Here is a 25072-nt window from a genome sequence, read left to right on the forward strand (position 1 = left end):
ATAATTTATTTATTATATAAAATCCAAATATCTTAAAACATGTAATACAATTAAGAAAATGTGTTATTGAGAATTACTTTGCGAAGCGAAATCACAATAAATATATTTTTTAATATTCGACAACCCTATTGCGATAGCTACCAGCTATTCTTGTTGGCATTATTTTACCTGCGTGCAACGGTCACACAACCGGAGAAATTTGTGTTTTGTTTTAACGACCAGATTAGCTTAGTGCATGTGCGCACTGCCTGTAATTATTTGTTATTTATTCGATCCTTTTGTATGTCGCTTAGAATGTGCTAGAACAATGTGAACACTGCGACGAGTGCGCCCCATTGCAGCCGGAGCATTGATATTAATAAGTTAAAGTGCAATATTTACACGTACACCAACTAAAGAATAAGGACGACGATTTGTTAAAAATAAACGGCGAGCGTAAGTATGTGTGCAGGTGAACGCATATCTACCTGTAGCGCTTGTTTGCTGTGTTCTGCAAGTGCAATTGTTCAATTGAATTCTTCTATTTGGCCGTGTGCCTCCCCGTTAATTCCTTTGTGCCTCCCCGCTCATTCATGCTGTATGTCCAAGGCACTTGGACGTGTGTGTGACTCAAACAATCACATTTCAGAGACAGCGGCCAAGTTCATTCACACTTATCCGTTGTTTACACTTACCCCCCTTTTCTCCTACCCCACTTATGCATCGCCACACATCTAATCAAACTTAGTGACTCATCTTCTGTCTCTGTCTTCTCGCGCTTATCTAACTGTGGAGTTTATCTGGCGTGCAAATAGTGATTGCTAGTGATTCGATTCGTCGATCGCATGATTCGATCCGTTCCGATCTCATCCGATTTTGGTTCTACGACATTGACGAGCGGTTTAGAACAGAACTGCAAGCGGAATTGCCTTTTTCGACGGTTGCACCACCGCTCACGTATTTCGAGCTATTTGGAGCTGGTCTCGTTCGCGGCCTTGGCGCTTAGTTGTGAAATTACCGATCCTCCAGTCGAGGCTTCAAGCGGTAGCTCCACGTTATCGCGATTCACCACTCGCGGGGATGTCTTCATTGCGTGGACGTCGACGTTGGTTCATTCAAATAAAGTGGGTCAAGACCGCTTGGCGCCAAGAAAATCGCCATATGTATGTGCATAATTGTTGGAGAACAGTGCGTCATAAGAATGCAGTGCTTTTAGACAAAAATAATAAAGCAAATGAAACTTCTTTAGTAACTAGCACAAAAACTAGAGAAAGTTCCATTTTTCCTTTCTCTTATCTTTATGTTTAAGCTCAAAGTGCATTCTAATTGTGAGCCGAAGTTTTTAACGCAATAAAGGGGATTTTTCGAATTAACTGGTGTGTCGACCTGCAAAAGATGACTTCCGATATTGTCGTATTGTAGAATTGTGATCCCTTATCAGTTCGTACATTTTGTTGTCAGCCGATAAATGCTATTTGGTCTGCTTTTGCCTAATATTTTCCCAATGGTGTTTGTTATCATTTTAAAGAAATTAATACACTGCGTATTTTTTTATTATTTTAATATTTGTTTTTGTTGCTCATGCCAACACGTTAAATAATAATTAAATATCAAGAAATGATTTTTGTTTTATTATAGAAATAAAATTGTACATTTTAAATACCCCTTTACTATTTACATAGTTAATACCATTATGGATTTTGAAACGAGAGTGCAGCAATACCATTACAATGACATTTTGCCCGTGTTCCTGGATGCATTTGTCGAGGATTTCGACTGCAAGGATGTCAAGGACATGCTACAACTGGTATTGTCCAAAGAGGAAATTGATCACATCATCAAGTCCAAGGATGCAGACACTGCCACCCTTCGCTTGTTTTGGACACTGCTCTCTAAACAGGAGAAAACGGTCCAGTTCTTTGTGGAGGACGTTCTCAATGCGAGTGATCCGGCCAACTACGAATTCCTTACGGCTGCTATCAAGGATGAGCTTCAACAGCCCAGTTTGAAGACCAGGATGTACATCGAGCAGCGGGATCGTCTGAACAATGACAACCAAGTGTTTGCGAAGTACAATGTGAGCCGCCTGCAACCGGTATGATAATCTCCCAATAATTTTACTGAACGGAATTGTTATCTTACCATATAATTTTTATATTTTCAGTATCTGAAGCTAACGCAGGCTCTGCTAGAACTTCGCCCAGCCAAAAATGTTTGTATCGATGGCGTATTGGGATCGGGAAAGCATTGGGTAGCCTTGGACGTGTGTCTATCGTACAAAGTGCAACGCAAGATGGACTTTAAGATCTTCTGGCTGAACCTAAAGAACTGCAATAGTCCGGAGACCGTGCTAGAGATGCTGCAGAAACTACTTCACCAGATCGATCCCAACTGGACAAGTCGTAGCGATCACAGCAGTAACATAAAGCTTCGAATCCACAGCATTCAGGCGGAACTACGACGACTACTTAAGAGCAAGCCGTATGAGAATTGTCTGCTTGTTTTGCTTAATGTGCAAAATGCCAAGGCTTGGAATGCCTTCAACTTGAGCTGCAAGATATTGCTGACCACAAGGTTCAAGCAGGTCACTGACTTTCTTTCGACAGCTACCACAACTCATATTTCATTGGATCATCATTCGATGACGCTAACGCCGGATGAGGTTAAGTCTTTGTTTCTAAAATACCTCCACTGCCGACCACAGGATTTGCCCCGAGAAGTTTTGACAACGAATCCCCGCAGACTGAGCATTATTGCGGAAAGCATTCGGGATGGTCTGGCGACTTGGGACAACTGGAAACAGTAAGTGGTATATGGGTTTTCCCACTGAATAACTACATAATATTTTCACTACATAATATTTTAAGTGTTAATTGCAATAAGCTGACGACTATCATTGAGAGCTCTCTTAAAGTTCTGGAGCCCGCTGAGTATAGAAAAATGTTTGACAGATTGTCAATTTTCCCTCCCTCGGCCCACATACCCATTCATGTAAGTTAGCTCCACTTTTTACAGCATACATATATTTACTAATCGTTATCAACTTCCTGTTGAACAGCTCCTATCGCTGATATGGTTTGATGACAAATCCGATGGCGACGATGCAATGGTGGTGGTTAACAAGCTTCATACATATTCATTGGTGGAGAAGCAACCGAAAGAGTCAACCATAAGTATACCAAGCATATACTTGGAGTTGAAAGTCACGGTTGAAGACGAACCTGAGCTTCATCGGAGGATCGTTGATCGTTATAAGTAAGTCTTTTGCCCTTTTCTTGATGTAACCAATCTTTTTTAAAATGTATTAACTGATTGATTTAACCTTTTTTTCTTGTAAGCATCCCAAAAGCGTTCGATCACGACGACTTGGTATTGCCTTCCCTGGACAAATACTTCTACAGCCACATCGGTCATCATCTGAAAACCATTGAGCCCATCGAACGGGTGACTCTTTTTCGAATGGTCTTTTTAGATTTCCGTTTTCTAGAACAAAAGATTCGTCACGATTCAACTGCTTGGAATGCCAGCGGATCGATCTTGAACACGCTGCAGCAGCTGAAGTTCTACAAGCCATATATCTGCGGTACGTAGACGAGTAATCATTAGAGACAAAGAAATCTTTTTTACTATATTCTTTTTTGTTCATGCAGACAATGACCCAAAGTATGAGCGCTTGGTAAACGCCATTCTGGATTTCTTGCCAAAGATTGAGGAGAATCTTATTTGTTCAAAGTTTATGGACCTGCTTAGGATTGCCCTGATGGCCGAGGATGAGGCGATTTTTGAAGAAGCCCACAAGCAAGTGCAGCGATTTGGCGATCGAGTTTGGTTTACCGAACAGTAAGTACTTACCAACTTTTGATTAGTCAACCAAACAAATCTGCTATTTGTGTATGTAATGACATCTATATTGGTTAGTTGTTCAATAAGTACTTCACGTTTTTCTCTTATCAGTGGTCGTTTCCACCAGCACCGCCAGATAATAAACCTAGGCAATAACGAGGTGCGCCATGCTGTCTACCTTCACAACGACTTTTGCTTAATGGCGCTGGGCAGCAAGCAGCTACTGCTAACCGATGTTTCGCTAGAGGGAGAGGATACCTATTTGCTAAGAGACGAGAGCGACAGCAGTGACATTCTACATATGGCAGTGTTCAACCAACAGAAGCACTTAATCACCTTGCACAGCAACGGCAGCGTAAAACTTTGGTCGCTGTGGCCCGATTGTCCAGGAAGACGTCACAGTGGTGGCAGCAAGCAGCGTGTGCGTCCGCCCGCCTCCGCCCATCTTCGACAGCCCACGGGAACGCGCAGCTATCAGCAGCTAGTCAACAGCGTGGTCAAACGCTTAGGCACCTATGCAAATCAGAAAATGTTGGCTTTCTATTTGGATGAAGACGCCGGATTGCCAGAGACCAAAATCCAATTGCATGTGGCATTCAGCAATGGTGATGTGAGCATTTTGGATTGGGACGATCAAGATCAGGTGTTCAAACTCTCGCACACGCCTGTTTTAAAAACGCTACAGTTGGAAATCCGCTGTTTGGTTCAGGTTTTGAAGCGATATTACGTGATCTGCACCTCCGATTGCACACTAACTGTATGGGATTTGAAGAATGGTTTCGGCGATAAGCCGGAACTACAAGGTTTTGATGTACATAACGACAAGCCTTTGGCCTTAGAAGTATTCGACGAAAGAAGTCAGACCGCCACCGTGTTGCTGATTTTTAAGTACAGCGTATGGCGGCTCAACTTTATGCCAGGTCCTTCGGTTGTTGTGCAATCGGAGGCAGTGCAGCTGCCAGAGGGAAGTTTCATCACCTGCGGAAAGCGTTCGACTGACGGACACTACCTACTCCTTGGCACATCGGAGGGACTTATTGTGTATGATCTTAGAATCTCCGATCCCGTGCTACGCAGCAATGTCAGCGAAAATATAGAGTGTGTGGATATCTACGAGCTCTCTGATCCTGTCTATAAGTACATTGTTTTGTGTGGCGCTAAGGGAAAGCAAGTGGTTCATGTGCATACATTGCGCTCTGTAAGCGGCTCGAACTCACATCAAAACGGGGAAATCGCCTGGGTTCACAGTGCAGACGAGAAAAGCGTTATGACAAAGGCTTGCCTGGAGCCCAATGTCTATCTGCGTTCTCTCATGGACATGACCAGAGAGCGGACGCAACTTCTGGCTGTGGACTCCAAAAACCGCATTCACCTAATTGAAACTGCCACCGATCCAAGAGCTCGAAGGAGATCTAGCATTTCCGCATGGTCCACAATCACACCCACTCATGCTGCCAGTAACTGTAAGATAAATGCCATATCCGCCTTCACCGACGAACAGATTTTCGTTGGATATGAGGACGGGGTGATAATAGACGTTAATCTGGATGCAGCGCTACCTCAGCAGTTTAAAACGGAGTCTATTGATTACCTCAAGCAGGTCAGTCCAAACTTTCTGGTGGCGTCGGCACACAGTGCCCAAAAGACTGTGATATTCCAGCTGGGAAAGACAGATCCGCTGCAGCCCAATGAACAGTGGCCTTTGCCTTTACCTCAGCTGGATGTGAGCACCAAGTACGCGTCCTTACAGGGAGGACAGTTCATCATTTTGTTTTCCGACCACGGAGTTTGTGTAAGTGTTCTTAATTTCAGTTTATGTGAGTAAAAGTTCAGTATTTGATTTCAATATTTTTCACCAGCATTTGGATATAGCTAACCCATCTGCGTTCTTGAAACCTGAGGAATCGGAGGAATCCATTGCTGGATTTGATCTAAAGAATGGTCTTCTTTTTTTGGCATACGGAAACAACACCATCGAGGTGGGTTTTATAAATAAAATTAGAAAATTATATAACAATGTTATTTACAACCACAGGTATTTCGTTTAATATTCGGATGTAACCAACTAAGGTACGATCTGATTTGTGAAGAGAAGATCGCCCAGAAGGCCAAGATCAGCTATTTGGTAGCCACGGATGATGGTACCATGTTCGCCATGGGTTTCGAAAATGGCATTTTAGAGGTATACGTCGATAAATTACGTTCCCTAAATATATCCTGCTAATTATAAATTTCCTGAACAGCTCTTTGCCGTTGAAAACGGACAAGTGCAACTGATCTACAGCATTCAAGAGGTCCATGAACACTGCATCCGGCAATTGCGATTCTCGCCCTGCAAGCAGCTCCTGATTAGCTGCGCGGAGCAGCTGTGCTTCTGGAACGTGACGCACATGCGCAACAATCAAATGGAGCGCGAGCAAAAACAGCGGCGCAGTCGACGCTACAAGAAGCACAGTGTTTCACAGGAGGATGCTGTAGATGCGGCGCCCATTGCACCGGACATCGATATAGATCTCACATTTGTTGCCCACGAATTTCAACCGGGTAACCGAGAGACGGCGGAATTGTGGCGGAATAAGCGCGGCAATGCAATCCGTCCGGAACTCCTGGCCTGCATTAAATTTGTGGGAAATGAAGCACGTCAGTTCTTTACAGACGCTCAGTTCTCCCACTTTTATGCCATTGATGACGAAGGTGTCTACTACCATTTGCAGTTGCTGGAGTTGAGTAGACTTCAACCTCCACCTGAGCCAGATCCGGTGGAGATTACCGATCAGTATGAAGACCTTAAAAATCTCCGAATCCTCGATAGCCCGCTGTTGCAGGATGCGGATAACGAGGGTGCTGATGTGGTCGGCAACCTGGTTCTGGAGAAGAACAGTAGCGCGACGGCGGCGAAACCAATTTTGGAGGAGACCAGCTCATGACGCCAGAAGTGCGCCCCTTGGCGCACAAAACATAAAAGTCCAAACTACAACATGGCATTTTTAGGATTACTGCTTTACTACCTGGTGGTATTGCTATTCTACCTCCTGGGTCCGGATTTGTCCTAGGCAAACAGTGGTTGTTGGCCCGTACATTTGTACATGTAGGCGACTAACCAAGTATGATATCTCAGAGGTGCGTTGCCCTGCCTTTTGTTTGGCAACCCGAGTAACCGCCACCAAATAAACGACATTTTACGAAAAACACAGAACGCGATTTTGTTGTCTGCTCTTTGTGCTGTTCGTATGCATGAGTGTGTATGTGTGTGCCTGGGTGTTGTGTTGTGCGTTTGTTTTGATTTCTGCCAGGCACGCCAGATCAAGTGTTGCAAAAGCATTGGTCCCGGGCCAGTGCTGCTAAGTACCTTTATGGATATCAGTGTTGCGGGCCAAAAAATAGGTACTAGATTGTAGTTAAACTACTTATAATTTGACTAAAATAAATAACAATGATTTTGGCTATTATGTTTACATTTTTTATTTATTAAAAATTTATATTTATGTTTAGGCTAACACTTTTGTAAACTTAGATATACCCACATCAGCTTATTGAACAGACGGGCGGAATATATTTTGAAGCAAGTTAGGGGACGAATAAAACCCAATCATTTTAGCTAATTTTTATCTTTGGCATTTGTACCAATTTTAGGTACCAAATTCAATTTAGGTACCCAACCGACGCCCTTTTCAACACTGGCAGATATGCGCTCTTTCACGTCATTTCATTCCAATTTTCAAGCTGAAAAGAAAAGAACGTCGTGTGCGTGTTGATGGCGCGATAAGTGGAAAAAATAAAAACATTTTTCGCAGCTTTGTGGAATACAATTAGTGGCAATACGAGTGCGTTTTAAGTAAGTGCGTGGCGAAAGTGACGGAACAGAGAAAGAATGATGCGCAACTCGCTACGCGTGAGCTCACTGCAGCAACAAAAGCAATAAATAAAAAGTGACTTTTACATGCATTCCGCGCACCCACACACTGGCGTTAAATACATACATATTTGAGTGCATTTGTGCATGCTTGTCAACGGGAAAAACGTTTATTCGCGAGCTTGCAATTGCCAGGAAATATTGTACGCAAATTTGTCTAAAAATGATCTCTAACCCATCGCACGCAGACAGACGCAGCGCGCTTATAGGGGCAGCGTATGTATGACGGCATATGTGTATTTATTTTCCACACTCGCCCATCGGTGCAAGTGAGTGTGAGTGAGCGGCGCGCGTGTGTGTGCGTCGAGTGCTGAACTCTTGAACTGCAGTACATGGCTTTAATTCGATTTTAGGGATGTGCGGCTTGACGAAGCGGGAGGCGATCGAATTAATGAGTACATGATAAACAACTGGACGCTTTCCGAGGCTCCGAATCGCTTGTTTTTCTCTAACAAGTGGCTTGCGGCAGCCATATTGTTTTGCCTTGCGTTTGCGGCGATGATCGCACTCGCACCCCCACACACACACACACTCAGTCAGTCAGTCAGTCCAGTTTGTGTGTATACATATTTATTCAATTAAATATTTGCGTTTAATTAAAAAGGAGTGAAACTGCAAGAATTGATTTATTTGGGTAAACAAACAGTGAGATCAGTGCAAATTCAAAAGAGAGAGAGAGTCTTTGTTTTTCTTTTCGGTTTTTCGTCATGCTAATTGAACAAGCGATTAATTGAACAATCAGCTGTTCCAATGGAAAATACGCAAATCTGGAAAGGATCGCTGGAATTTTCCTGCTTGAGTGTCCGCTCTGACCCATTAGTATAGCATTAGTATTTCAGTTTTTCGGCCAAAAACTTGTTTTTCCCCCAACCCCAAGTCGTCATCCATTAAATGTTTCGTGAAAACTAGTCAGCAAAAAGCACAACAATAAAACCAGCAACAACTGCTGCCTGCGAGTGACAGAGAGAGCAGGAGACAGACAGTGAGAGAGGGAGTGAGTGAGAGCGCGGGGAGAGAGTCATAGCCATTGGAATATGTATGGCTTGCGCGTAAGTGTGTGGGTGTGCTGTTCAGTTATCTGTGTTGGAATAAAAACAATGAAATTGCAAGGAGATCGCTGCCTGCATTTAAACCCACTCCGAGCCGCCCCGCCCCCCTTAACCCTTCACCACCCACTCAAAAAAAAAGCAAACAAATATTTTAATGTACATGCATTAATACCCGAAATGTCTTCAAACGAATTTTGTGTGCCCACAGGTCTAAGTGAAAAGTAGCAGTGCAAATATATACACACATATCAAAACCCATTGGAATAGTGCAACCAAAAACACATAAAACAGTACTAAAGCAGCGAAAATCAACGCAATTAAATCACTTCTGGATTCAATTCGGCCCGATTTTACTAGCTAATTGTAAAATAGCTGCCGAAAGCATTCCGCAACCACTGCTGGTACTGGACCAAAACCAATGCGAACAATACTCCACGGGATCCTCCGACTACGAGTGGCTTACGCATGCCTTTGAATTTGCATCTTCGCACCCGCACAGCAGCCAGCAAAAGCCATCGCAGAAAACCCTATGGATGACCCATCAATAAAAAAACGGTAAGTTCAACTGCTCCACTGTTTCCATGCGCTATAGTTTCCCCCACTTTCCCACTGGTGGTTAAATTGCTCGCATTACGATAAGAGTTTATCTTTTGTCCTCGAGAGACTTAATGATTGTTATTTTCGCTCTTACTCGCAAGCAACAGTCGATTATACTAACAAACATACGGTATAGAGGCAGGTTTAATGCAAATTTTGAAGCCAGTGTCAACTGGTTGTGAGGATTGAATAATTTAAATGAAATCTTAAAGTTTTGTGTGTGTAGTCACAAAATCAACTTCAAAATCGTAGACCTATGTGCTTTTCTATATAGTAACAGATTTGGGCAACGCATAAATTGTACATGCGACAATTTATATTATCTAAGAACTGCCAAGTTATGTAAGATCGTTGCCTAAATAGTGTAGCAGTCTTGAAAACCATTATGTTATCTTCAAGTAAATAAATATAGCCAATAATATGGGTGTTAAAGCAGTTCCAAAGTGAGATACAGATGATTTAACTGTGCATTAGATCACCGATCAACTTTTGTAAAAAATTACTAATTCATTTGACCCGTGATTAGTCAGCGAACGTTGTTTGAAAAACGCCAATTGGCGAGGTGAAACTTTTCGCCGTCTCACAGTTCTGAAACGCACTGTGTTTGCTGATTGTTTATACCAATAGTTCCCCCAAGCTTGGGGTTGTTTTTGTGCGGTTTCGACTACCAAATGGATGACTTAATACATATATACTCGCACCAACTTAGGGAGCGGCCAGTTTTCACATTTTACCATTTATTTCTTTTATTGCCACCGAGGGAAGTTTTAGCCCAAATAGATTGGCGAAACCAGTGACTTTCTAAGCATGCTTGTGTGTGCATTTGTTGGTGGTGTCTTAACCACGAATTGTATAATACCCATGCAAAATGATTTAAATCTATTAACAGCTCGCCATGCTCACCATGGTGTTGTCGTCTGATTTGTGGGCCTTAACAGGTTATACTCAGCCCGTCAACGGGCTGCATCAAGATTTCCTCAACATTAGCCAGCTAAATTTAGACAGAAAGAGAATTCACTTGGATCAAATGGAGAGACATGCTATTGACATGGGCCAATCAGTCAAAAAAGTTAATGTAAACATTTGATTTTTGGAGGTCTCGCCTGCCCGGCTGTTATGGAAATAACTCATCATAATGATGAATTCACCAGGCGGGAAATGAGCTTTTATTATATTCCGGTATATGGACGGGTCCGAAGGTACATACTGTATAGTCGGACTATGTACAGATGTATATCCCTTCCATTCACATGCAAAATGGTCAAATAAGAGGCAATTAAATTGTATCTATTCTTCTGGCTGATTTCATTTTAGCTCAATTAAAAGAGACCCACCAGCGACGACAAATCGCTTGGCTTTGGCTTTAGCTATGGCTTTGGCCGTGACTTTCGTTACATGTTTGTCGCATTCACGGCGAGGTCTTGATTAGCCACTAATCTAGCTATCTGCTCTTAAAACCCAGCATACCACATGGGAATCGTTGGCGAAGAGCAGAAGCAGTTCCGCCATGAAATTATTTAGCATTGATTACCTCTCATAGAAGATTGAGCTGGCAATCTGCAGGTTCTATTCAATGCCTCAACTCTAGTATTTCAAAGGGTAGAACAACTAACTAACTAATCAACATTCTGTTTTAGTATATGAACAATACAAATGAATTAATTTTAAGCACAGAGACGGTAGTCACCAATCTGTATGCATAAAAGGGCGATAATAGGTTTTACAAGATAAATAAAATGGTGCTGTTGACAACCAATCTGAGTAAATGGTGATAAAGATTTGAAAGCGATGATGATAGCGTTGGATAGATTAGTCACTCAATGCAAAGACTTTGAAACAATAAAAATAACCACTGAGCAATTTGTCTTTTGTATTGAAATCGTGGTGGTTTTTTTACTTTAAAGATCGAGATGAAGTTCATATTATGCGGGCATTGTTTAACTCGTTTTAATTTTCCTTCAGTTTATCCGAATTAATTGTAAATAAGAGTTTTTTATTAACTACATATATATTTCCCCAGGTTACTAGATTTATATACTGACGAACATGAATACGATGAGGTTCAGGAGATACCAGAAGAGTCAAGCATTCAGCCCCCGGAGTCATCAGCGAGCCATCCCAGCACGAACGGATCCAGCCACTCAGGACCTGGAACTGCAACTGGATCAGGATCAGGAGCAGCATCTGCAGGCCCATCAGCGGTTGCGCCACAGTCACCAGCTATTGTTGTGGACTCGGTACCCGAGCTGCCAGCGCCCAAACAGAAATCTGTGAAGAACTCGAAGAGCAAACAGAAGCAAAAGCAGTTGGCGAACAAGTCGAAGATTCCACGGTCCCCGTCGCTGGCGAGCAGCCTAAGTAGTCTGGCCAGCAGCCTCAGTGGTCACAGGGATCGGGACAAAGATCGGGACAAGGATCGGGACAAGGATCGGGATAACCACAACCACAGCCAGAACCAGAACGCCGTGCCGCCGCAGACGCCGCCGTTGCCGACGAGCTACAAGCAGTCCCAAATGAATGGTGACACCACAACTGCAGCTGGTGGTGGTGTTTCTGCCCCAGCCACGCCCACCACCGCCAATAATAACAATGCGAGCCACAACAACGGCAGCATAATGGGCGGGGGCGTGCAATTGAATCCATCGGACAACGCCAACCTCGTTTTCCAGGCGCCGGGGGAGCGCAGTAGCCTCAATCTGACTCCCCTCTCCCGGGATCTGGGCGGTGGCCACTCCCAGGAGCCCACGACGCCAGCGACCACGCCGACTACGCCAAGCCTAGCATTACCAAAAAATTTTCAGTATTTAACCCTGACTGTGCGAAAAGATAGCAACGGATACGGTATGAAGGTATGTGTCCACGGGTTTAGAGTGCAACCCCTTAAGCTTATGTTTTTTGTGGATATTTAAAAATTAACGTAGAGCATTAAAAAACGAGTAAGAATTTACGGGCAATAAAAAGTGTCACATAGCTTATTTGTAGGCATTAACCTTTAGCTTGGGCAAGAAACTGTTGACTTTAAAATGCCATTATAATAATTGATTTATCATTTCACGGTGTTCTCTGTTTAATAAACTAGTAAATGAACAATTGAATGAAAAAAGCAGCTAACAAATGTAAAAATTACATATTTTTTAACATTTCTCTATATCATTTACAGGTTTCCGGAGATAATCCTGTCTTTGTGGAGAGCGTTAAGCCCGGAGGCGCAGCGGAGATTGCAGGCCTGGTTGCTGGCGACATGATACTAAGGGTGAGTAGAATAAATTCTCCCATTGCACCAGCTTTTCTTATGTTCTTGAATGCAATTTTAGGTAAATGGCCATGAAGTGCGACTAGAGAAGCATCCAACTGTAGTGGGCCTTATAAAAGGTATGAAAACGCAGTGCTTACAAGAAAGTAACCAAATTTATATTGTCTAGGTTACGGTACAAAAAATTTGGTCAATGGATTTAAGGATTTCTAGGTAGCGGTGTCTCGAGGTGTTTTTCGGCACTGTTTGCAGGATTTGATGGGCTCCGAACGGGATTCTGACTGCTGGTTTTCCCCGCATCTGCACTTCCCTTCATTGCTGGGTAGTCTGGGACACTTGCGTTTGTTGTCCATCCAGTTTTCCGCCTGACGTTGCTTGCACTTGGAGCACTCGCAAGGTGGCTTCTTGGGCAATCGCGGCTCGTAGATAAAGCTATCCCTGTTCCTTTCGCATTCTGGTGGAATCAGAGGTGCCTTTGGGCAGTTCTTGTCCTTGCAATGCGGTGGCACTAGTCCTGGTGGTCTGACCAGAGGAGTCTCATCCAGCTGTCCCTTGGATATCTTTATTTCCTTCTTCTTCGACTGGCTCTCTTTAATGTACTTCTGAATAGTTTCGTTAAAAGCATTGACAAAGCTGGGTACTTTTTCCAAAAACGCAGCCAGTCCAGCGGGAAAGACGCTTAGTACGTCGAAAACCGATTTAACTAACTGATTGTAGTAATGGATGCCAAAGAACGTCCATTCTCCTTGCGGCGGCGGCCTAGGCGGGCAGATATTCAGTTGACGTCGCGCCCGATCGGCGTAGGGTTCCATGCGCTCCACGGTTTCATCGTACACATCCTGTGTCTTGTCTGGCGATTCCCACACGCCGTAGTTCTTGGTAACCATTACCACAGCATAGACGACGCCCGCTCGCAAAATCAGGCCCACAACCATTTTACCTAGCGTCGGAATCCCGAACTCTCTGTGATGTTTCTGGTGTGACCTCGAATTTTCGACAGCCAATGCCAGGGTGTTTAGGATGGCACCTTTTTGCCGCATGTTAAGTCGTCCTTGATCTTGGGTGATCGCAGTGGTCGCTTTGATTTCGTTTGATTTGAAACTTGCATTTCTCGGGGAATGTTTTCAAAGAATTGTGCACCACTGCTCTCCGAAAATATTTCGCCATAACGCTCAGAACGATGATCTCCGTAGAATTTGGATAAGTTCGTATCGTTACTGCTTTTGTGGCTTTTTCTTGAGCCTTCAAAACCATGGGATAGGATCTTCTGGGTCTGGTGCTTAAAGTCCTTTGCCCAGTCGGGCATGCGAAGTGAGAAGTAGAATCCCCGCTGAAGGGCCACACTGCAGTTGTTTGCAGCCACGAAACTGAACTCGCTTTCTCCAAATGGTTGAGGATCCATTGATAGATTCTTGGAGGCTGCAATGACCATCTGCTCCTCCGGATTAAGTTGGCTCACAGACATGCTTATTCCGTATATAAAATCCAATAGAGAATTTAATTTTGAAAATAAATTTTTTCACTTTGGTTATAATGGATGAAAACAGGGAGTCAAATTTTTAATTCATTTTTGATTTTAAATTTCTACCGAATTTTGTATATTGTTTCAAAGTAAAAGGTTATGTTTACTAAGTTTCGGCAGACTCCTAAACCAATAATAAAGTAAATTAGGTGATTTGTCATTCTTCTAATTAGATTATAATTTAAATGTAAAGTTCTTTTATTTATCTCCCCTGAAAAACTGACAAATCCTAGCGCCTATCCTTTCGAAGGTTGCGCCCCAGTAGGACGGAATACCTTTTAAGGCTACCCATGTTTTAGAAAACGCCTCGCCAATGGTTTCGCCTAGTGGCTTTGATGGGGAATAGCAGGAGGAGTCTTTGGGGCAAAACTTTTTCTCCAAATCTTGTTTTTTCTTTTGGAGTTCTTTCGATATAGTGGCCCCAATATCTGTGCCCTCCTCTGACTTGTCGTTTGAATTTTTTGTCTCCAAAGGTTCTTCTGCTTCTATTCTGAGTTTACTGGTTGTGGGTTCAATTGGATCGTCCCAAACTCCTAGTTCTTTGGCCAAGTAAATGGTAGTAGAAAATAGTACAAGCTTCATGAGACTGCGTATGACCATTTTGAATTTTAAAAAGAAAAGATTTAGAATATTAGTAGAAAAGTCTAAATAAATATTAATTTCTGACAAACTAATCGTAGCTTCTTATCATTTCTGCAAACTTTCAAGCCTCGACAACTGTTGAACTGGCGGTGAAACGAAGTCAGAAGCTAACGCGTCCCTCTTCGGTGTCAGTGGTAACGCCATCGACTCCGATTCTTTCTGGACGAGATCGTACCGCTTCTATAACTGGACCACAGCCGGTGGACGTAAGTATCTTAAATGGAAGTCTTAGAGCAACCTAAAGTAACTGGTTTCTAATTGCAGAGTATTAAACGAAGGGAGATGGAGACTTACAAGATTCAGACGTTGCAGAAAATGCTGGAGCAGGAGAAACTAAATCTGGAGCGATTGAAAAGCGATCAAAATAATCCGAGCTACAAGCTGTCTGAGGCGAATATTCGTAAGCTGCGCGAGCAACTGCATCAAGTGGGAGCCGAGGTGAGTGAGGGAATCCTTCTGTAGGGTATATCTATTTATACTTTAGGCAAGATAGGTCAGCGAAATCTCCATAAGCCCAGGAATCCTGTCCCTCCCCAAAACATGATATTAATGCCGCAAGCAGATGCCAAGCAGCTCTGTTAACCCAGCTAATAATACAATCTAACAATGCTATTTCGTTGTTCGTAACCGTTTTGAATTGAGTTGAGCGCTAAACGAAAGAAGAGTTCCAAAGGGATTCAGTTGAAACCGAATGATGCTACATGATCTCTATCTTTCTCTTCCATTTCGCGGCATTCTAACGCACTCCCATGATGAAACCCTAACACAGGATGCACCGACTGTTAAACTTCAGGCGGCCGCTGGCAATAAGAACACAGCATTACTAACGCCCAACCAAATCCAACACTTGTCCGCGTCCGCCACTCACAGCAATCAGCAATTCCATCATCTTCACCACCACCACAATCTCCACAACAACAATTATCCGCCACAGCAACAGCCAGCTAGCACCTCACCCGCATTCCTGTCCCTCCTGCCGCGTTCCCTTTCGTCCTTGTCGCTGGGCACGCGAAAGAACAAGACCGAAAAGGACCTAACGACTTCATCTCCCTTTGGCCTTACGACGGATTTCCTGCAGCAGCAACGTATGAGCCACCAAGCGGAGTCAATGTCTCAATCGATGCATCAGCACACCAGCACTCCGACCTCGCAGCAGTTCTTCCACCCGCATCAGCAGCAACATCGCTTTAAGGAAACTGGACCGTCCTCGAAAGGCAAGAACAAGTTCCTGATTTCGAGGAGTTTAATTGAGGAGGATGTGCCGCCACCACTGCCGCAGAGGAATCCGCCCAGGCAGTTGAATTTGGACTTGAAGAACGGAAACGCGTCGCCGGGCGGCTCACACCTGGTGGCTCCAGTTTCCGATCTGGATCGCGCCACAAGTCCCCAGTTAAATAGATCCCAACAGCAGCCACTGCCCAGCAGCACTGACAACAGCCCGAGCAATGCCAAGTCCAAGCGTTCCAAGATCAAAACGAAGGCCTTATCGGATCCCAAGATGTCCACCCAGATGTTTCTGCAAATGGAATCGGCGTGTGCAGTTGGAGCAGCCGGAGGATCCATCGAGGTAGATGGGGGTCCACCACCACTACCGCCTCGTTTGCCTGGCATGATGACGGAGGACATGAGCCGCGGCAGCTGTCAGAACCTCGCTCAACCCAATTCCGTGGGCACTGCCTTCAACTATCCTCTGGTTTCCACAACAACAGCGGTGCAGAACGATAACCTGAACATTGCCTTTCCTTTGTCCCAACGCCCCAACATTGTCCAGCAGCTGCAGCAATATCAACAGCAGCAGCAGCATCAAATGAGCGGTGGCCAGGCCACAGGCGTAAGTAGTCAACGAATCACTCGATCTCTCTATCTCTCTGCCAAAAAAAGCACTTCCGAAATCCTAACCTTCTAATTATTTATTTCTTACACCCTTTCCATTCTCTAACATTTCTCTGTTTCATGCTTCTAATCAATTGATTGACGCCATCATAAGTTACCATTGTTAATAATATTACTTTTAATTAGCTTACCGCTAGCTCAACTAACAGCAACCGAAAACACTTTTGATTACTCACTAAACAATGAATAACACGCAGGAAATTCTTATTTTGGGTATATTATTTGCATCGGAGATGTAGATTTTGAAAAGCTATTTACAGGTTGAATTACTTTTTATTTCGTGTGTTACTTCGGCCAAATATTTTTCAGCCTGATAGTTTAATTTCTAAACGCATTTACCTTCGCAGGCTCTGGGTCAGACACCGAATTTGGGAAAAAACAAACATCGACGCGTTGGTTCTTCACCGGACAATATGCATCCTCGTCATCCGGGTAAGATATATTTGGTTTGACCTTTTTGTAATGTAATGTAAATCTAAATATGAAATCATTAACAGATCGGTTAACAAAAACTACTTCGGGCTCGTGGGAGATTGTTGAAAAGGATGGTGAATCCTCGCCGCCCGGAACACCGCCACCACCATATCTGTCCAGCTCTCACATGACCGTGCTGGAAGATCCGAACGAGAACAGTCGCGGAGCAGCAGCAGCCGGACCAGGAGTCTTTATCGAGTCGCATCAGTTTACGCCGATAGCGGGAGCCTCTTCTCCGATCCCGATATCCTTACATTCCGGCCACATGCATGCGGCCCAGTCGAACGATACGCAGAAGGAGATAATCTCGATGGAGGACGAAAACTCGGACTTGGATGAGCCCTTCATTGACGAGAACGGGCCGTTCAACAATCTAACTCGTTTGTTGGAGGCCGAGAACGTCACTTTCCTAGCCATCTTCCTAAACTACGTGATCTCAAACTCGGATCCCGCGCCACTTCTGTTTTACCTGATTACTGAGTTGTACAAGGAGGGTACATCCAAGGACATGCGCAAGTGGGCCTACGAAATCCACTCCACATTCCTCGTGCCGCGGGCTCCATTGTCATGGTATCGCCAAGATGAATCCCTAGCACGCGAGGTGGATAATGTCCTGCAGTTGGAGTATGACAAAGTGGAAATCCTACGGACAGTTTTTCTACGCAGTCGCAAGCGGGCCAAGGATCTGATCAGTGAGCAACTGCGTGACTTTCAGCAAAAGCGCACCGCCGGCCTGGGAACCATATTCGGACCCACGGACGACAAGCTGGCCGAGGCGAAGACGGATAAGCTAAAGGAGCAAATCATCGACAAATATTTAATGCCCAATCTGCACGCGCTGATGTGAGTACATAAATATATTTACCCTCTCTTGTATTTGAATATTTATCCTTCCAGTGAGGATGAGAACGGTTCACCGCCGGAGGAAGTACGCAAAGTGGCCTTGTGTTCGGCTCTTTCCACCGTCATCTACCGAATTTTCAACACTCGTCCGCCTCCAAGTAACATCGTCGAGCGGGTCCACCACTTTGTGAGCAGAGACAAGAGTTTCAAGTCGCGTATAATGGGCAAAAATCGCAAGGTAAGAGATTTGGAATGCAATATTTATTCTACATTCCTTTTAAAATAAAATCAATCACCCTGTAGATGAATGTTCGTGGTCATCCATTGGTATTGCGTCAATACTATGAAGTGACGCACTGCAATCATTGTCAGACGATTATCTGGGGCGTGAGCCCGCAAGGTTATCATTGTACAGGTAAGTGTCTCTCTTAAATTTGCTTTTGGAATGAGTATATTTTTAACTTCCGTGTTGCAGACTGTAAATTAAACTTACACCGTCAGTGCTCGAAAGTAGTGGACGAGAGTTGTCCCGGTCCCTTGCCCCAGGCAAAACGTCTTGCCCACAACGACAAGATCAGTAAATTAATGGGCAAAATACGACCGCGCACCAGCGACGTCATTGGAAGTAAGTAGGAGAACCTTACACTGAAACGGAATTAATAAACGCAATTTTATATTCTTTTCTAGATGAAAAGCGCAGTAGGCAAGATGAGGAATTGGATATTGAGTTGACTCCAGGTGCGACACTTATATCCAAAAGTAAACAATGCATTACCTTATAAAATTCTGATATTTGTTCTTTTCAGACCGTGGACAGACATCGATTATGCGACAACCCTCTGATCGGCGGCCGGATGCGAACATATCGATAAGGTCGAATGGGAATACCTCCTGCAACACTTCGGCGCTGAACACTACCGACCTGCAAAATTCTTTTCACGGCAGCTGTGCCAACGACAGTATTAATCCCGGTGGTGGAGCCGGATGCAACATGGATTTATCCACAAGTGTGGCGTCAACGACTCCGTCAACTAGTGGATCCGTGTCAGCCGGTCTGAGTGCGTTTGCCGAGCTGAACGCCCTGGATACAGTGGATAAGGAAGCGCGTAGGGAGCGGTAAGAATGTTAAAAGTTTTATTATTTTCCGTTTATTAAGATACATTATTACCCGCAGTTACAGTCAGCATCCGAAGCACAAAAGTGCACCAGTCTCGGTGAATCGGTCGGAATCCTACAAGGAGCGCTTGTCCAACAAGAGGAACCGCAACAGTCGCCGCAAGACCTCTGATCCAAGCTTGTCGTCGCGTCCCAAGTAAGTTTAAGCAATCGATTCCGCTGCCATCTAGGGTGAGAAGGGGAAGTTGTGACCTACTGCCTTTATGTCTTGTCCTCCTTCGCCGTCTCAGCTTACCAAATAAATTCTTTCATTCCATTGTCATTGGCTGAGCCACTCCCTAGATCCTCTCAACTAAAGCATTTTCCTACGCCTTTCTGTGGCCGCCAAGTAACCGGATATTAATTTTACTAATTAATGTGAATTGCGACGCACTGCAATCAATATATGCCGTCTGCTTTCCGTTGTCGCGTCTCTGTGGCGCAAAATTTCCACAGACTTTCCACTACATGTTTATTCTAAAAGATTCGCTTTAGTTTGAGTTTTTAATTAAACTATATTCAAGTTGGCAAGGATATGATTAGCAGACATTGCATTAATACATTTCCATGGAAGTCGCCCCCGCTGGGATGTCGACCAGGGTATCCAGCTTTCGACTAAACATTAACACAGACCTCGTCTAATGTTTACGATGACTATTACCGCATACGTATATGTTTAGCAGCCACTGTGGATAGGATAGTTGATTAGACGCCGGCATTGACATCGATTATATTGTCCGCCCCGCGTTTTGCACCGCAATGTAGGTTACGCCAGTCCGCTGCCGACCATGTTAGCCAATGCCAGTATGCGCCCTGGCTTCCAGCTATCCTCGTTCCTTGGCTTCCTGTTGACAAACTGTTTGAGCAACTGGTCCCGACATATTTTCCTACCAACACCTGCCAGAACTGCTGCCCTTTCAGTGGCATTTCTCGCGTTGGAATTGACTCATCAGTCCGACACGGAACGCAATTGAAAATCAAAATAGTGGCAATGGAAAGAAACATTCGGTTTAATCGCAGTAAAAGCTTCAAGACGACATTAAACTTTAATAGCTTCAAGTAAATAAATTTTGTATTTTAATTTTGACTTGTGAGCCTCAATTTTATTAGTAGATCACAGAATACTCGTGATAAAGTCACTCATGTAAATGGAATTATTCTTTGGTGTATATCTAAAAATAGAGCTTTCGGATGTTACACTTATAATTCTGGGGAAATGTGTGCACACATACAAATGGATTGAAATAAAACGCATTCGAAATGATCGAAATATACAGTTGCTAACTTATTGACAAGTCTTAAAGCATTTTTAAAATTTATTTATATTTCTTTTGAAGTTTACATAATCGCTTTTGCACTAGACTTGTAATATATCTTTTCCATTCGCTGATCTACACATTTGTTGAACTATACCTTAACACATTCAATATTGTTTACTTATCTTATCTTTCAACACAGTGATGAGCAACTGGACTTGGGTCTTTCGAATGCCAACTATGTGGGCAGTTCGAATTCTAGTCTATCTTCAGCTGGCGGCAGCGAGAGTCCCAGCACGTCGATGGAGCACTTTGCTGCAACCGGAGCAACGGGTGGCGTCCCGGTGCCGCCAATGGGATTGAACCAGAACCAGCATCCACATCTGCTCATCCAGCAGCACGCCCAGCAGTACTGTCAGCTGGATTCCTTTCAGGCAGGTTTGGCAGGGGCCGGTGGGAGCAGTGCAGCGAGCAACTCCAGTTTCTGGAATGCTGGTCACCCGTTGCCTGTATCTCGTTGGACATTGGAGAGCGAGGATGAGGACGATGTGAACGAGGCCGACTGGAGTTCCATGGTGGCCGCAGAGGTGTTGGCAGCTTTAACGGACGCTGAGAAAAAGCGTCAGGAGATTATTAATGGTAAGTTCATCCTAGGATTTCCATAACAAACTATACTGTATTGGTTTCCATTTATTTATTTCAAGAAATCTATCAAACTGAACGCAACCATGTGCGCACCCTGAAGCTGCTGGATCGATTATTCTTCCTGCCACTCCATGAGAGTGGATTGCTGTCCCAGGATCATTTGTTTTTGTTGTTCCCGCCCGCATTGCTGACGCTCCGTGAGATTCATGGCGCCTTCGAGCAGAGTCTTAAGCAACGACGCATCGAGCACAACCACGTGGTGAACACCATAGGGGATCTGCTCGCTGACATGTTTAATGGTCAGTCTGGAGTTTATCTCTGCGAGCATGCGGCTCAGTTCTGTGCCCGCCAGCAAATCGCCTTGGAGGCTCTTAAGGAGAAACGAAACAAGGACGAGGGGCTGCAAAAGTTATTAAAAAAGTCGGAGTCACACAAGGCATGTCGCCGCCTCGAACTGAAGGACTTGTTGCCCACTGTGTTGCAGCGCCTCACCAAGTATCCGCTACTGTTTGAGAACCTGTACAAGGTGACCGTGCGCTTGCTGCCAGAAAACACCACCGAAGCGGAATCCATACAACGGGCAGTGGAATCCTCAAAGAGGATTCTGGTCGAAGTCAACCAGGCAGTAAAGACAGCGGAGGATGCTCACAAGTATGCACTTATAAAAATGGTGATCATTATTTATATTAAATAAACTTTTCTTTGAACAGGCTGCTAAACATTCAACGTAAGTTAGACAGATCTTCCTATGATAAGGAAGAGTTTAAGAAATTGGACCTGACCCAACATCACCTCATCCATGACGGCAATCTGACGATTAAGAAGAATCCTAGCGTGCAGCTACATGGACTTCTGTTTGAAAACATGATTGTTTTGCTGACCAAGCAGGCAAGTTAAGCGACATAGTTACATCTCAATGAAGTGGTTAATTAAAAGATTACAATTATATTTTTAGGATGATAAATATTATCTAAAGAATTTGCACACCCCGCTATCGACCACCAATAAGCCAGTCAGTCCCATAATGAGCATCGATGCGGAAACTTTGATCCGTCAGGAGGCGGCTGACAAAAATTCCTTTTTCCTCATCAAGATGAAGACATCACAAATGTTGGAGCTACGTGCGCCTAGTAGCTCGGAGTGCAAGACGTGAGTAAATTCTGCATTACATCAGTTTGTCAGTTCCTAATTCTTAAATGTTTGTTCGCAGATGGTTTAAGCACTTCTCCGATGTGGCTGCTCGCCAGTCTAAGAATCGTTCGAAGAACACCTCAAGCAACCATGACACGAGTATTAGTGATCCAGCTCTCGCCGCTATTCCGCATTCCAACACCAAAGAGTCGTTGGAGTTGAGCACCGATACAGTACAGCCATTGGCTGCGACAGCCACATTGACTACCACTCCCTTGGCCCCAATGTTGCCTATAGCCACAGTTACACCGGCTCCAGCGACCAATAATAGTAACGTTAGCTCTATTACTGGAATTCAGTTGCGAAACCCTCAACGGGATGTGACAGCAAGTGAATCTGATGCGGATTATGTTAACACACCAAAGCCGCGTTCCAGCCAAAATGAAGTTACTCGCTCTATGTCCATAAGGAGCACTGGGGAGCCCATTCAGAAGTACTCGGCGAATGGGACTGAAGCAAACGACGTTACTTTACGTCACTCTCAGTCGACTAGAGAATCGGTTAGACCAGGCTCTACCGGGGAGGAGAGAAACTCCACCTACGGTATGGTTGGAGGTAACTCCAAACGCGACAGTGCCAGCATTGTTTGCTCGAACAACTCGAACAACACGCGCACCCTGTTGATGCAAAGCCCCTTGGTGGACCCCACGGCCATTCAGGTCAGCATTAGTCCAGCCCACACGGCGGAACCTGTGTTGACTCCAGGAGAGAAGCTACGCCGCTTGGACGCCTCTATAAGGAATGATTTGCTGGAGAAACAGAAAATCATTTGTGATATCTTCCGTTTGCCTGTGGAACACTACGACCAGATTGTGGACATTGCCATGATGCCAGAGGCGCCGAAAGACAGTGCAGATATTGCTTTAGCTGCTTACGATCAGATTCAAACCCTGACCAAGATGCTGAACGAGTACATGCACGTGACACCAGAGCAAGAGGTCTCAGCGGTGTCCACGGTGGTTTGTGGCCACTGCCACGAGAAGGAAAAGCTTCGTAAAAAGGTGGCACCATCCGCATCGTTTTCCTCATCACCACCACCGCTGCCGCCCCCCAATAGGCAGCATGCCCAGGCTCAGGCCCAGATACCGCCATCGCGGCTGATGCCCAAACTACAAACCCTTGATCTTGACGAAGTTGCCATACACGAAGACGATGACGGATACTGTGAGATAGATGAACTGCGCTTGCCGGCCATTCCGTCCAAGCCACATGAACGGCCCACAACGCCACTGGCTCCGTTCAAAACTGAACCGAATACTTCAGAATCTGTTGTCCTAGATTCCTCGAAACGTAAATCCACTGATGATGTTCCTGAGAAATTACTGGAACAGGAACAACTCGAGGGCGATACGACGGAGACCAAGGTTGAAGATGATGAAGGGAAAACTGTACCGTCAGATAAGCTTAGTGAATCATGTAGTGAAGAGATGCAAAGTGTGCAGTCAGATATCACAAAGGAAATGGCAGTCCCAACGACCTCTAAGAATGAAGCTGCAACAACAGCCTCGGTGGATGAGTTACCAGCCCAGAGCCGCGAGATAAAAACGGCTGAAAATGCCAACACATCTGTAGCTGACAAAAAGGAGAATAACGAGGAAACCGTAAATATAACATATCATTTATAATTTGTGATAGGTTATCTTTAAATTAATGTTCCACTACAGATCGAACAAGACGAGGTATCCAGGGTCGATAGCTCCACACAAACATCACCAACTGAAGCGCCAAGAGAGACGGATAAGTTAACTGGAGGATCAAGCAGCACCTGTGGGCCGAATCGCATTCAGCACGCCAGTGTGCTGGAGCCGAGTGTGCCCTGCCATGCACTCAGCAGCATTGTAACAGTACTGAATGAGCAGATTTCCATGCTTTTGGTGGGTTTTCATTTTGTTTAGTCCGAGATAAACTCTGTAACTTTTCTTTATCTAATAACAGCCAAAAATTAACGAACGCGATATGGAAAGGGAGCGATTGCGTAAAGAAAATCAACACCTTCGCGAGCTTTTAAGTGCGCTGCATGATCGACAGCGAGTTGATGAAGTAAAGGTAACGACTTAAAAAAACGAACTGAAATATATCCGAAATTTTGACATTTTGTCTTTCCGCAGGAAACTCCGTTTGATCTTAAGAAGCTGATGCATGCTGAGGATGTAGAGTTTGACGATGATATTGACGCCATTTCCAACAGTTCGCTGACGCCAACGCCTACGCCGATTCCCACGGCCTCACCTAGCGCCAGCGGCCAGGTACAGACAGCGGAAGCCATGAGGATTACTAGCACTGAGGATGAGGAATAGGAAACTTGTTTAATTTTTTTTGTATAAAATACATATTTGTTCTTGTTTTTCCCGCACGCATTTGACCAATTGAATTGGCTGCGTCTATGTTTTACGAGTAGCCTTTCTTAGAGCATGCCTTTTACTACTGTTAATGTAGCTTCATTTGTTTTCTTAAAATATTATGTATTCCACAAGAGCCGATAACACTTTAAATTAAGTCTAACATTGTCCCCTCGTAAAACTAATTAAATACATATATATATGCATATTATCGACTTAAAAAATATCAGATAAACACACAATGTTTGATACATTTATAAAGAACAATAAACAACATAGTTATTGAGAAGAATAACAAAACTGTTCATATACATACATATTTTTCCGTAAAGGGAAAATAACGTAAAAAGTAAACACCTTAGTGCGGATCACCACCTCCAAACGAGTGATTCTATAAATAAATCATCATCTCGTTCGAGCTACGCACGCAATTAGCAAAACTACTTAGCAGTACGACAGGGCTCCTGAAAAAGAGGGA

At 44.2% G+C, this 25072-nt stretch overlaps 5 protein-coding genes across 8 annotated transcripts; 2 read left to right on the top strand and 3 right to left on the bottom strand.

The window, feature by feature from the left end:
• Positions 1 to 182: 182 nt before the first annotated feature.
• LOC122612112 lies at positions 183 to 7015 on the top strand. Its single transcript, XM_043785503.1, has 11 exons — positions 183 to 435; positions 1662 to 2074; positions 2144 to 2781; positions 2847 to 2970; positions 3038 to 3234; positions 3318 to 3562; positions 3630 to 3819; positions 3934 to 5614; positions 5682 to 5801; positions 5858 to 6004; positions 6066 to 7015. The coding sequence occupies exons 2-11, from the start codon at positions 1673 to 1675 to the stop codon at positions 6747 to 6749; spliced, it is 4428 nt and encodes a 1475-aa protein (XP_043641438.1). The 5' UTR covers positions 183 to 435; positions 1662 to 1672; the 3' UTR covers positions 6750 to 7015.
• A 487-nt stretch (positions 7016 to 7502) lies between these two features.
• Positions 7503 to 24859, top strand: LOC122614989 (rho guanine nucleotide exchange factor 12). 4 transcript variants are annotated; one of them, XM_043789809.1, is made up of 24 exons: positions 7503 to 7657; positions 8993 to 9339; positions 11402 to 12230; positions 12542 to 12634; positions 12696 to 12753; positions 14865 to 15004; positions 15063 to 15236; positions 15568 to 16629; positions 17039 to 17123; positions 17189 to 18008; positions 18063 to 18246; positions 18312 to 18423; positions 18484 to 18633; positions 18696 to 18746; positions 18815 to 19124; positions 19183 to 19320; positions 20622 to 21058; positions 21124 to 21715; positions 21775 to 21952; positions 22020 to 22213; positions 22275 to 23856; positions 23920 to 24129; positions 24191 to 24301; positions 24364 to 24859. In XM_043789809.1, exons 2-24 carry the CDS (start codon positions 9314 to 9316, stop codon positions 24550 to 24552), a joined length of 7725 nt encoding a protein of 2574 aa, XP_043645744.1. In that variant the 5' UTR covers positions 7503 to 7657; positions 8993 to 9313; the 3' UTR covers positions 24553 to 24859. The 4 variants fall into 4 exon arrangements, with proteins under 4 accessions (XP_043645744.1, XP_043645746.1, XP_043645748.1 ...); XM_043789811.1 differs by having other exon boundaries at positions 19189 to 19320; XM_043789810.1 differs by having other exon boundaries at positions 7533 to 7646.
• Positions 12771 to 13650, bottom strand: LOC122614990. The gene has a single exon (XM_043789814.1). It carries the CDS (start codon positions 13567 to 13569, stop codon positions 12844 to 12846), a length of 726 nt encoding a protein of 241 aa, XP_043645749.1. The 5' UTR covers positions 13570 to 13650; the 3' UTR covers positions 12771 to 12843.
• LOC122614991 lies at positions 13650 to 14230 on the bottom strand. The gene has a single exon (XM_043789815.1). The coding sequence runs from the start codon at positions 14097 to 14099 to the stop codon at positions 13650 to 13652; it is 450 nt and encodes a 149-aa protein (XP_043645750.1). The 5' UTR covers positions 14100 to 14230.
• LOC122614992 lies at positions 14310 to 14818 on the bottom strand. The gene has a single exon (XM_043789816.1). It carries the CDS (start codon positions 14754 to 14756, stop codon positions 14355 to 14357), a length of 402 nt encoding a protein of 133 aa, XP_043645751.1. The 5' UTR covers positions 14757 to 14818; the 3' UTR covers positions 14310 to 14354.
• Positions 24860 to 25072: the final 213 nt, after the last annotated feature.

The sequence above is a fragment of the Drosophila teissieri genome, chromosome 2R (assembly GCF_016746235.2).
Source record: "Drosophila teissieri strain GT53w chromosome 2R, Prin_Dtei_1.1, whole genome shotgun sequence".
In the NCBI taxonomy this organism is placed as follows: Eukaryota; Metazoa; Arthropoda; class Insecta; order Diptera; family Drosophilidae; genus Drosophila; species Drosophila teissieri.